The 13,062-nt window shown below is 44.6% G+C and overlaps 1 protein-coding gene across 1 annotated transcript; it reads left to right on the top strand.

The window, feature by feature from the left end:
* The first annotated feature begins 2,261 nt into the window (after positions 1-2,261).
* LOC148502444 (proteoglycan 3-like) lies at positions 2,262-11,703 on the top strand. Its single transcript, XM_088449829.1, has 6 exons — positions 2,262-2,304; positions 2,382-2,441; positions 2,988-3,247; positions 5,459-5,593; positions 9,595-9,700; positions 11,645-11,703. Exons 2-6 carry the CDS (start codon positions 2,387-2,389, stop codon positions 11,701-11,703), a joined length of 615 nt encoding a protein of 204 aa, XP_088305955.1. The 5' UTR covers positions 2,262-2,304; positions 2,382-2,386.
* The last annotated feature ends 1,359 nt before the right edge of the window (positions 11,704-13,062 follow it).

The raw sequence follows: 13,062 nt of genomic DNA, 5'->3' as shown, positions 1-13,062 counted from the left end.
GTGGTGCCCTGTGCCATGGCACAGGCCATGGCACCGGGCACCAAAGTTACGGACCTGGCTTGCTGGTAGCAGTGCTGGATGCTGGAACAGCGGTAAATGCAGGTAATAGTGCAGTTCTGACCAGATCTGTGTGGAAGACATCCTTCTTATACTGTGGCACTCTTAACACAGTGACAGGATGGTGGTGCACATGTACAGTACTAACCTTGGTGGCCATCTTGGAACAGGGAATGAAGCCTCACTAGGGGAACAAATTGAAGGCTGTGTTGTAGTACACTCCACTGTCAACAAGTGCAGACTGGTACTGGTTCTGGAACACACTTCATAGATCCGTACATGTAACTAAATATATTAGTTCTGTGCATGTGTAATTGTGACCGACTTGCATGCAACTATGGATTGATTCATATATACTATATGTATAAATTTACATACTGTTTCTATTTTTTTATTTATTGCTGTTTGATGGGACACTAGCAGAAATCCTGTGATTGCAGCCAGCACTTATAGCTATTTTATTGAAGAAACAGTCATTTGAAGCACTTAAAGCATCTTTTTACTAAAGGGCAAATGCAGAATGTTGTAAAACATAATTTCCTACTTTTTTCTCTCCCTTCTCCCAAACTGTGAGGAAAGGAATGGCGGCCAGCAGGAAGCCAGACTGGGCCGTAATCAATTAGTAGTGAAAACCGTTATCCGAGGAAAAGCATCGCCGATCGCGTCTTTTCGCGTGGTCGGAACTTATCTCCAAATTCAATTCCAGCTGGTTTTCGCCTACGCGGAAAGTCAACGCAATGTAATAGGCGAAAAAGATTCCCCTAAGGATAGCAGGTGAAAAGAAGTGCAACATTTTTAATTTTGGGGTGCGAACGTGAGGAAACCACTCAGAACCCTTGGGACAGCTCCCAATGGACAACTGTGTCAAAAAATCCAGGGTAAAACTTAAGAACACCCCAAAAAAGTACTTTCATTTTGTGGGCAAAAAAGTTAAATATGGGGGTACAAGCATAAAAGCTAGCGAAATAGACTTCTTAGGGGTCTGCAAGGATGGGTCAGGTGATTTTGGGATTGACGTTTAAAGGTTTTAAACTTCACTATTGAGATTTTAAAAGATGCTAGCACCCATTTTCAAGTACCCAAAATTTGACTGGACTACTTACTGTATTTTCACCACTAAATACTGCTTAATGCCATTTTTCACCACTTTTACAATGACGCTAATAACTAGGTCTTTAAAAACTTCAGTACCCCAAATGGTTTTATTATGGCATTTGGAACACTTCTACATTGATCCCCAATGTTAGCGCATCTTTTTGGAGGGTTCAACCTGATTTCCCCTATTCTGACAGTACTTTTGGCCTGTTTTACATTCACCGCTTGCCGTTTTCGCCTGGTTAGTAACAGAATAGGGCGAAAAGCGGGAACGTGCACGTTAAGTTTTTGCGTCCAAAATATGCGATGTAGGTGAAGTCGGGTCGGCGGAACTTTTTAGTGGAGGTGAAACTAATTGAATGCAGCCCTGAGAGTTAGATTGGATGGATCGAGGTTTGCCAATATCATTAAACATTGTTTTCCCAGAAGCGCGTTCTATGTCAGTCTCTTGTTTGCATTAATGTATATCGTCACATTGAAAACTAAACATAAAAACCATCTGCGGTGGCCAAAAATCTAGACTGATTTTCACTCAGGAAAATCTATGCAAACCCTTCTAAATAAACCACATAACCTGCACGGCTCCATTTTCTCAGTCACCTCCAGCTCTGCTCCTTATAATATGGATCACACCAACCAGCCATGATTAGTACACCTTTCTGCTGCTGGAAATGTACCTACAGTATTTGGCCCACCAGACATAATGATCATTTCATTCTGTTATACAGATAAAAGTTTTATTTCAGGATTATTCCAGAATATAGGTCAACTTTAAACACATTCTTTTTAGGGCTTTCATTTAATTTTTTAGACCTGCTACTTATTATACTGTATATTTCCTATGCATCTACAGCTGTAGAAAATTAGAAATATAAAGAGTTTTTTTATCATGCATACACAAGGTAAAATCTCCTTAGATGGAAGAATGACAGTTCAAGTCGTTGCACTTGGGTAATGGATGTGATGATAATTACTATTTGCATCATTATTAGTGCGATTTCCATGGTCTAACTACACTGTGATCTAATACATATAAAACCACAACTTCCTAAAATCAGTGTATAAAGAGGAGAAACCAGATCACTGGAGACTGCAGACACCTGAAGGACCTCCAGAATTGTGAAGGCACAAAGGGTTCAATTCTCTGAAAAGGTAAAACAACCAAAGTTACAGGTCAGTGTGAAAACCACAGAGAAGAACATGAAATGATGACGATTTATTTTCCCCAGCAGACATGATCCGTCTTCTGCTGCTGCTCCTGGTGGGGACCATCTATGCTCAGGAACGTGGTGAGATGACAATCTGTACAATCTCCCTGTATTAGTGGATGTTTCACTTACTGAGAATATTTACAGATGTTTTACTTATTCTTATTTATCCTTAAAGGTTATACAGATTTCATTAAGGGTGAAATTGGCTACAATAAAATAATTCTCTAAGGGGCCAATTCAATTACAAGCGAGCCCTTCAATGTGTCGTCGGAATGGTGTGGAATTACTGGTAACGGAGACACATCGCAGACACAACATTGCTCTGTCCACCTAGAGGTGCCCAGTAATAGCAGCAGAGCAGATGTCGTAATTATCTATGATGTGCGCAAACGCCAGCACATCGCGTATAAAAGAAATGCCCCCTAACTGTGTTTTATTAGCATTGACCTTTTATTAAATGTACTGTTAAATTATTTCCAAATTGAGCATCATAGTGGAAGTAGGTTTGCATTAAATAGGATACAGAAATGTACCTTCTGTTCTCAGTTATGTTTCTTTTTCTCATTTCATAGTGGCAGAAAGATAGTTATCTAGTTAGTGATTTATACTTTGTATTTTTTTTAGATGATTATGATTATGGTGATGTAGAAAAAACAGCTGTTCAGGACGGTGACTCAGAAGAAATAGCTGTTCAGGGTGACTTAGAAGAAACAGGTTGCCCAGGCAGCCAAGAGGATGGCGGTGACATGGCAGATGACCTGCAGACCTCCGACCTAAGTCACTGCCACAATGTCACAATGGAGAGCAAGCACGGCATCTGTCCTGACAAAGGGACCTGCTCCTACCGTGTTTTCAACGTATTGAGGACCTTCGGGATGGCTCGGGTTAGTGGAATCACTGAGTGTATTCTAATTAATGACAGCTTGTCTTTTTAGGAGCTATAAATAAATGTTATTCTGTAATGTAAATTTTCGAATATCTAGTTTACTAAAAAAGAAAAACATTGATTCATTTTGCTATTTTGATGTTATTTGTAAACGTTACTAAAACCAATCCATATAAAGGTGATAATGAAAAGAGCAGTCATTGCATTCAAAATGGACCTCACCTTCTTCATACAATGTTTACTCGGAAAAGTATTAAAAAACATATCAGACCCTAAAAGGCAGTGGTGGCTCCAGAGGTGGGGCTGCAGCGCAGTCCAAAATTCAAATAGGGGAGCCACACCAACTGCCAACGAGTTCCAGCTGGTAACGTTTGGGGTGGCAGTTGGTGTGACTCCCCTATTTGAATTTTGGACTGCGCTGCAGCCCCACCTCTGAACTTTTTAAGCCTATTCAACATTCTGACTCTAAATTTAATAAGAACTTGGTAAAGGACCACAGAAGTGTCACCGCAGCAAGTTCACCTAGCTTTCCGATAAAGCGCACTAATCTGCGGCAATATGGTGTCATTCGCAGTGCGCAGCATTTTGCCCATGTCAATGGCAGGAGGTACAGTAGGTAGACAAGTATAAGTGTGGATTATACATTGGGTTTAAAGAAAAGTAGTCCTGAAACTAGACACAAACTTTGCTGAAAACTGAACACACCCAAACTTTGGGGAACCAAGTCCTCGCTCGGATCAATTTTGGGGTTCGGAGTCAAACCAAATCCCGGCTCGGATCACTTTTGGGGTTCTGAGTAGAACCAAGTCCTGGCTCGGATCACTTTTGTGGTTCAGAGTAGAACCAAGACCTGGCTCGAATCACTTTTGGGGATCCAAGTAGTCCTGGCTCGGATCTTCCAGTAAATTCGGAATTCAGATCTAAAAACCGGTTTTAGATTGCATGTAAACATGTCCAAATTACATGATGTTTTTATCCATTCAAATAAAAATCCAACACCAAACCAAAACACATGAGGGTGGTTTTGACAAAACAAACACTATCATTCGAGAGTGGTTTTGCCAAAACCAAAACACTGGGGTCCACACACATTTCTACCTGCAATGGAAGTAGGTTAAATTTGGATGGGCTCAGTATTCCTGCCCTGCACATTTCCAGGTTTATCAGCCCATGTGCAAAACTAGGATAGAATGGATTTACAAGGGTTCCTCAGAGACAGTGACGTTGGTGTTGTTAACCTTTAAACGTGTTTAGTGAACAAGCAAAAGCATTTAAACTAGCAGGCTTGAAGATTTTGGGGTTGATGTTACATGTAGTGAAAACAGTGGAGAAGTTGCTGATAGAAACAAATTTCCTTTATGAGGTAATTAGTATTGTCAGCACTCCGTCTACCTCAATTATTACACTCACATGGTTAAATAGTTTTCTAACTGTTTACTGGTTCCAAAATTAGTTAATTTAATCCTGTAATGTGGGTAGTTGAAAATCCTTTATTGTTTACTAGATAGTAGCACATATAAGCTTTGTAAACTATGGGTTACAGGGCCTGATTCAGAGCCGGACGCTCTGACCAGAACGCTTGCTCTGAATCAGTGCTCTCCTACCTAAAAATGGAGCGGCCTCTTGGACGCTCGCATAGCTGTGGGTTACCACCCACAGCTATAGCGAGCGTCCATGATGATGGTCAATACCATCGCGACCATTGGGCTTGCGACGAGACCCTGCGGTAGGGTCTCGCTGCCGCAAGCCCAGGAGTGATTTTGGCTCTATCAGAGTCCAAATCACTCCCACTGACATCACTACTGATGTCACTGGGGCCGGACCCAGACGGTAGGCGTTCCCATGGGAACGCCTCCGTCTGGCAGCCACGCCCCTGGCACGCCCACCAAAGGGGGCGTGCTGTCACTCACCATCGACAGCATGCCCCCTTTGGTGCGAGACCCCGAGCGACGGATTCCTCGTCGCTCGCTGGGTCTTGCGCATGCGCACGATGGAGCTCCCTCTGTCGTGTGCATGCACATTCGGGCACCATCGAATCGCTTGCGAGCGTCCTTCGCTCGCGAGCGGGTCTGAATTAGGCCCACTGTACACTTGTGCTCTTTGTAAATGTTATGACGTTAACATGTAAATGTGACTGATGTAAATGTGACTGTTAACGCTTTGGTGTAAAGTTGATCTGAAATCTTGTCACTTTATATTACCTCCATAGAGAGCCTGCAGATGTAGACGAGGGAATCTAAGTTCTATACACAACATGTGTGCTAATAACCAAGTGCGATGTCTGGCAAAGAGAACGTGCACAAATCGGAATTTGGTATGGATCGGCGTGGTGAAACCCAAAGGCGTAAGTAGCGCAGAATTGCAAAATTTATCTTAGGAGCAATCACAACGCAGAGGTCTGTGCTACAGCCACACACCTACTTAATGTATTTAGGAATTGAAAACTTACTGTTGTAGCCTTAAACATTTTAATAAGACATTTTATCCAGTGATATATACTACAGTAGACAGTCCCAAAACATTACATTCTCTATCTGCAAACAGCTTTTTCTTGCCAGTAGGTTGGGTTTGGAATTTACGGTGCTAAGGACACATAGCACACCCATAGCACAGGTATCAGTTTGTTGAAGACTAAACCTACACTGTGCCCCTTCAGTATTACAGATATGTTCTCATACACTCTGCCCAGGGCCGGCTCTAGGCATGATGTTCCACCTGAGCTGCCGCTCAAGGGCACCACCCTTTGTGGGCGCGCCGATTCCTGTCTGCATACCCCGCTGAGGAGGAGAAGTGAACCACGGCCAGGGGCGGATTGGGATGCAGGGAAACTGTGCTACTTCTTGCTGGGCCGGACACCTTCCATTAGCAGCCCCTTCACTGCCATGACTGTGCTGTGCCTTTGCGACCATATGTGCAGGGGCGGGCTGGGCAGGGGGGGAATATGCCCTCCCGGGCTGGTCCCCTTTTAGAGGCATTTGGACAAGTATCCGGCGGCCTGGAAGCACTTACTGTTGCCACGCCGCATCACTGACATCATTTAGAGCTCTCCACTAATTCCAGGAAAGGAAGGCTTTTTTTTTCTTCTTCCAGCTAAGTTCGGGCTGGCCCAGTGGGTGGCCCCACCCCACTCAGAGTCCGACACCCTCAGCAGGACAATCTCCCGTGCGGGGGTGCTGCTGCCCAGCCTGCCAATGCTCAGCCACTGCAAACCAAATTGCCTGGCGCATGCTATGATGCATGGTATGCAATTGGCAGTGCACGCCCAGCCATGGCTGGTCACAGCAACAGCTTCTTATTTCATCCTGTCCCCGGTGGTGGCTTTGCCCTAAAGAAGGAGCTCAGCTCACTGCAGCACTGTCCCGCCCCAGCCTCCCCTAGCCTCCCCTAGCCAAGGCTAGCAGCAGCTTTTGAAAAAAAAAGGAGGTAAATTTATTGTAAGTTAAATAGTGGAATACAATATAAAATGGGGTGGTAGGATTGTTGTAGGCACGCAATGTATAAGGGGTGGTATGACAATACCATGTAAAGGAGGAGGGGGTAATGGGTATATATGTTTAAGGAGGGTGATTGGAATAAAATATGAGTAATGGAACTCTCCACATGCCACAATTATGCCATCAGACCTTTCACATCCCCGTGCCAATAGTCCCCTTCACATGCCCTTATGTGCCATAAGACTCCTCCAGGTGCACCTTAATGTGCTATCACACTCCTCCGTATGCTCTCTATGTTAGTGTTAATTATCAACTCTCAGCACACACTGAAATTAGGATTATTTATATTAATGGCAGTAGAGGGGCCGTACAGTGATATATTAGGAGGAATAACACAGCTCCCAGCCCACTGATTTGTGGTATTATTATTAAACAGGGGAGAGGGGACAGTACACTGATATACTGTATGAGGGGGAATAACAGCTCCCAGTACACACTGATATGTGGTATTTTTATTATATAGAGGAGGGGTGTGGGTAAAAGCCGGAAACATAATAACTGCATTGAAAAAGCCAGAAACAATGTAAAGTGTATTGAAAAAGCCGGAAATCATAGTAAGTGTATTGGAAAAGCCGGAAATCCATAGTAAATGTATTAGAAAAGTCGGAAATCATAGCAAATGTATAAGAAAAGCCGGAAATCATAGTACATGTATTGAAAAAGCCGGAAATCATAGAAAATGTATGAGAAAAGCCGGAAATCATAGAAAATGTATGAGAAAAGCCGGAAATCATATTACATGTATTGAAAAAGCCGGAAATCATAGTAAAGTGCATTAAAAAAGCCGGAAATTATAGTAAATGCATTGAAAAAGCCGGCAATCATACATTTACTATAGATTTCCGTCTTTTCTAATACATTTACTATAGATTTCCATCTTTTCTAATACATTTACTATGATTTCCGGCTTTTCTAACACATTTACTATGGATTTTCGGCTTTTCTAATACATTTACTATGTATTTCCGGCTTTTCTAATACATCTACTATGGATTTCTGGCTTTTTCAATACATGTAATAGGATTTCCGGCTTTTCTAATACACTTACTATGGAGTTCCGGCTTTTTCAATGCATTTACTATGTTTCCGGCATTTATCTTCTTCCATAGAGGAGAAGGTACTGTACAGTGATATATGAGAGGGAATAAAACTGCTCCCGTCACACACTGATATGTGGTATTATTATTATATAGGAGAGAGGGGACCATACAGTGATATATGAGGGGGGAGTAACAGCTCCCAGTACACACTGATATGTGGTATTTTTATTATATAGAGGAGAAGGGACTGTACAGAGATATATATGAGAGGGAATAAAACTGCTCCCGCCACACACTATGTGATATTATTGTATAGGAGAGAGGGGACCATACAGTGATATATGAGGGGGAATAACACAGCTCCCAGTACACTCTGATATGTGGTATTTTTATTATATAGAGGAGAAGGGACTGTACAGAGATATATATGAGAGGGAATAAAACTGCTCCCGCCACACACTATGTGATATTATTATTGTATAGGAGAGAGGGGACCATACAGTGATATATGAGGGGGAATAACACAGCTCCCAGCACACACTGATATGTAGCATTATTATATAAAGGAGAGGGGACTGTACATTGATAAATGATGAGGAATAAAACAGCTTTCAGACGTCTCTCTCCTATGCCTCTTTCTCTCTCCCTCTCCCATCTGGGCCTCATTTATCAACTAGTTTTTTCATTCAACGAGTGATAAAACTTGCTGTGTATGATAATGATGCTCCAGCCAATCATCTCCCAACTATCATCCCAAACAGATGATAGTTGGGAGCTGATTGGCTGGATCACCGTTTATCATACACAACGAGTTTTATCACTCATTGTGAATGATAAAACTGCTTGATAAATTAGTCCCTTAGGCCGTCTCTTGCTCTCTCTCATTTCCATAACCCTCATATACCATCACCCACTTAGATATGCCATCAGATCCTGCCCCCTTCGCAGTCTCCACCTCCTCCCAGTTAGGGCTGCTTCAGAAATTTCCCGGGCTGGTTTTCCATCCCAATCTGCCCCTGACCACGGCGCATAATGAGGTCTACAGGTGCTGACACACTTGCTGATTGAGGAGAGGGGCCTCTGCTGAAAGGTGAGGTGCAGGGGGCTGGCTGCAATGCAGTGAGCATTTACTGAGAGTGGGAGAGGGGGCCCTGTTGTTGCAGGGGCTGAGTCTGGGGGGGGGCTAAACAGTGGCTGAGGGGGGTCCTCTAGGAACACACTGATTGCATTGAGCATGGGCTGAGACTGGGTGGTGCTGGCTGAGAAGCACTGTGTTTGCGGTGAGTGGGGACTGAGACTAGGGGAGCTGTGGGGGGTGCTGGCTGAGAAGCACTGTCTGCAGTGAGCAGGGGCTGAGAATGGGGGGGGGCTGTGAGGGTGCTGGTAGAGGTGCACTGTGACTGCAGTGTGCAGGTGCTGACTCTGGGCTGGGGGCTGAGGCGGGGCTGGCTGGGGAGCACTGTGACTTCAGAGCATACTTGCCTACATCCTGGCTGCTTCCTCCGGGAGGAAGCAGCCAGGTCAGTGTAGCAGGTTGGTAGTTTATCACTTTCCAGAGCTTAGTACATCTGCTCACTTCAAGATACGCTCTTTCAGCTTTTGTTAGAGTTATATGTAGTAAAACTCTGTCTCACTGACAATCCAACTGGTTCCTTTGAATTAGTAGCCATTACAATGTTTTCACATTCAGTTGTGCGTCCGTTACAAGCTCTGTATCATGCAAGAATCATGTACTAGTTTTGATAAACTTTAGGAGAAACGACAGGACATCTATTTACCTTGTATTTTTCTTGACCTTCCCCGTCTTTTAGCGTGTGGGATACCGAAATGTGGATGGGAGCTGTCTTAACTTCACCAACTGGGGTTGTGGACAATTCCGCCGCAAAGGAAGATGGTGCACTGCCCTCAATTTGTCAAGTAAGCGAAAATGAATATAATAGGCGTATACTGTAGGTATATAGGGAAAGACAGACAATCTTCGAGTTACGACTCCTGGTGCCGGCCACTCCCCGCTCAGCACATGACGTCATGGCTCATTGGACAGGACCCCAAGTGACCGGAACAATAGCACTGCCCAGAAGCATCCTCAGGATCAGGGGCAGTTTAAGAGAGGAGGGGGCCCATGTGCAGCCTCCATGTGGCCCCCCCTCCTCTTTAGCAGCGATTTGTGCAAATCACTGGGAAAATGGCCGCCGTACCATTTCTGCAGCACTGGCCAATGTGAGACTCTGGAGAGGTAAGTATAAACTATATTGGAGTAGGGTGTGTCTTGCCAGCTCACCTGGATGCAGGGGCCCGCGCACCCATTATAGTTACGCCAATGCTCAGGATGCTCTGGGAAGCTGTTATGGCTGCAGTCTGCCATTTGGAGTGTCCAGAGGACGCTCCGGGTGGCACTGCATCTGCGATTCAGGCTGCAGGGTGCCATTCAAGGCACCCTGCTAGCCAGATATAAAGACGGTGGATGGTCGGTGGTGATACAATTGCACAATAAAACAGAAATAACAATTGTAAAACACTGCTACTAAGTGACCAAAAAAAAAATTTCAATGGCCTACAGATGTGTCCTCATACACTAGTGCTGCAGTCACGCCAAAAAGCCCCTCTCGAACCGCCAGGTCCGCTGGGACTGTGCTTGCACCGAACTTCTTTTTTCATCTTTTTTTTTGTCCGAAAATGCATCTTAGTCGCAATGTGATTCAACTAAGGTGCACCTAGCGACTGTGCTGATTAATTTGATATGGACACTTGTAAATCTGTGCGTGACTGAGGCCCTGATTCAGAGCCGGACGCTCTGACAGAGTGCTTGCTCTGAATCAGGGCTGGGCAATTTTTTTTTAGAACTGCCTCCTGGCCACTCGCATAGCTGTGGGTGACCACCCACAGTTATAGTGAGCGGCCAGGAAGATGGTCACGATGGTCAAGATCATCGCAACCATCGGGCTTGCGACGAGACCCTTGTGGTAGGGTCTCGTTGCCGCAAGCCCCAGAGAGATTTCGGCTCTAACAGAGCCGAAATGTCTCCCACTGACATCACTCGTGATGTCAGTGGGGCCGCCCCCAAACGGAGGCGTTGACATGGGAACACCTTCGTTTGGGCAGCCACTCCCCCGGCCCGCCCACCAAAGGGGGCGTGCTGTCACTCAACATCGACAGCACGCCCCCTTTGGTACGAGACCCGGAGCGACGGCTTGCCCTATCCGGGTCTCGCGCATGCGCATGACTGGGCCAACATTGACCCGCTTGTGAGCACTCGCGAGCGGGTCTGAATCAGGCCCAGAGTCTGAATCGGTTTAAGAAGTGTTATGGCCATGTCTGTTTTAAAAGGCAAGTTCCATTGTGCTTTTTATACAGACTCAGTCACACACAGTTATACATAACAAATTATCAGTGCAGTCTCCTAATTGCATCACATTGCAACTAAGACTCATTTTGAGGAAACAAAGATTCTCGGCGGTAGCAGAGTTGCACAGGACCTGGAGGCTCAGTCACACAAGGCTTCTCATGCTACGTGGCGTATTGAGGCAAAGAGTATGAACACACTATACTGTATATTTAAAACTGTATTATAACAGTGTAATACAATATACAGTATTGTTTATTCAACTTTGTGTAATCTGCCCTTTTTTGGCACTTATATACAGTATAGCTTTGGCATTTGAGTCCTTTCTTTTTTATTCTAACATGTTTTTTTTTCCTCTTTGTTTTGATCTTTTCATTAAACAGCTTTGACAATTGCAGTGAAATTTGTTTGAAATAGATGGATGACCGTCTTGAGATCACCTAGGAAATCTGTGTGTTGATAGTAAATGATACAATCTTCTATGACACTAACACCCCTCTCTTATTTTGTTCTTCCAGCTGGACAGTGGTTCTCTTTGAGATGCAAGACTAGACTGCCCTTTGTTTGCACCATCTGAGCGTCAGCCATATCCCTGGGAACATAGCCATGGCATGCTACACCAATTAAAAAAAAACAATATATATACATATACACATACCCTTTTAAGCTTTGAGAATAAGGTTGTAAAGGGTATTAAATCAATAAATCACAATGCAGTATAAATTATGGTGGCTTGTGTAGTTATTGTGTATGAAACATGTTTGCATATTTAACAGCGGCCTTACACAGAAATTCATGCCCTATTTATAGTTAGAATTTGAATATTTTCAATAGAACAGGCAGAGTGTGCCTGGTGTGGGTTAAGCCACAAGGCTATGGGCTGGATTGTGTAGGTCACATTGTATAATTTACGCCAGTAAAAATAACCAAAATACTGGGGCATGTGGATGGGTAAATCCTCAGCAGAAAAAGGCACACTCACCAGGGTACCCACACTATCAACTCCAAAATAGCACCTTAAACCCACTTCTTTCACAGAGATAGGCTAATGAAACATCAGGCCATACTAAGGCAAATCTCTACTCAACCCAGGCTAGGGGTTTAATTTCCGGTATGCATATAAAATGGATTATGGGGGCCATTCAGACCCGCTCGCAAGCGGGTCGATGTTTGGTGAATGCGCATGCGCACGACGGAGGGAGCTCCGTCGTGCACATGCGCGAGACCCGGCGAGCGATGAGAAATACGTCGCTCGGGGTCTCGCACCAAAGGGGGCGTGCTGTCGATGGTGAGTGACAGCACGCCCCCTTTGGTGGGAGTGCCGGGGGCGTGGCTGCCAGACGGAGGCGTTCCCTACCGCAGGGTCTCGTCGCAAGCCCGATCATCATGGACGTTCGCATAAGCTGTGGATGGTAACCCACAGCTATGCGAGCGTCCAAAAGGCCGCTCCATTTTTAGGGAGGAGGGCCCTGATTCAGAGCGAGCGCTCTGGTCAGAGCGTCCGGCTCTGAATCAGGCCCTTTGTCTTCCTAAACACGCTATTGTCTGATGTTAGACTACTCCTGTGTGCAAGTTAAGAACAAAGCAATAACTTCAAACTTATAAAATCATGATATAGAGGTATATTTGTGGGGAGGAATTTATAATTAAATAAATGGAAAGATGGACCAATGGAGTAGTTGCCCATAGCAACCAATCAGCTTTGAGGAAACATCAAGTAACTCTATAAAATGATAGGTAGATGCTGATTGGCTGCTATGGGCACCTTCTCCACTGAGACATTTCTCCAATCTTTTCATTGCTTGGTATCTCAACCCCAAAGTGTGGTGGCAAAGAAAGGACATCCCCACTAAGCAATATAACTATCTGCACACCAAGGGCCTGATTCAGACCCGGTCACTAGGATATGTTCGCACGCAGCCGTCCGCAGCCAAAG

Source organism: Taudactylus pleione, unplaced genomic scaffold (genome assembly GCF_031769625.1).
Source record: "Taudactylus pleione unplaced genomic scaffold, aTauple2 ptg000497l, whole genome shotgun sequence".
Taxonomy (NCBI): Eukaryota; Metazoa; Chordata; class Amphibia; order Anura; family Myobatrachidae; genus Taudactylus; species Taudactylus pleione.
This window is presented reverse-complemented; position numbering and strand designations above follow the sequence as displayed.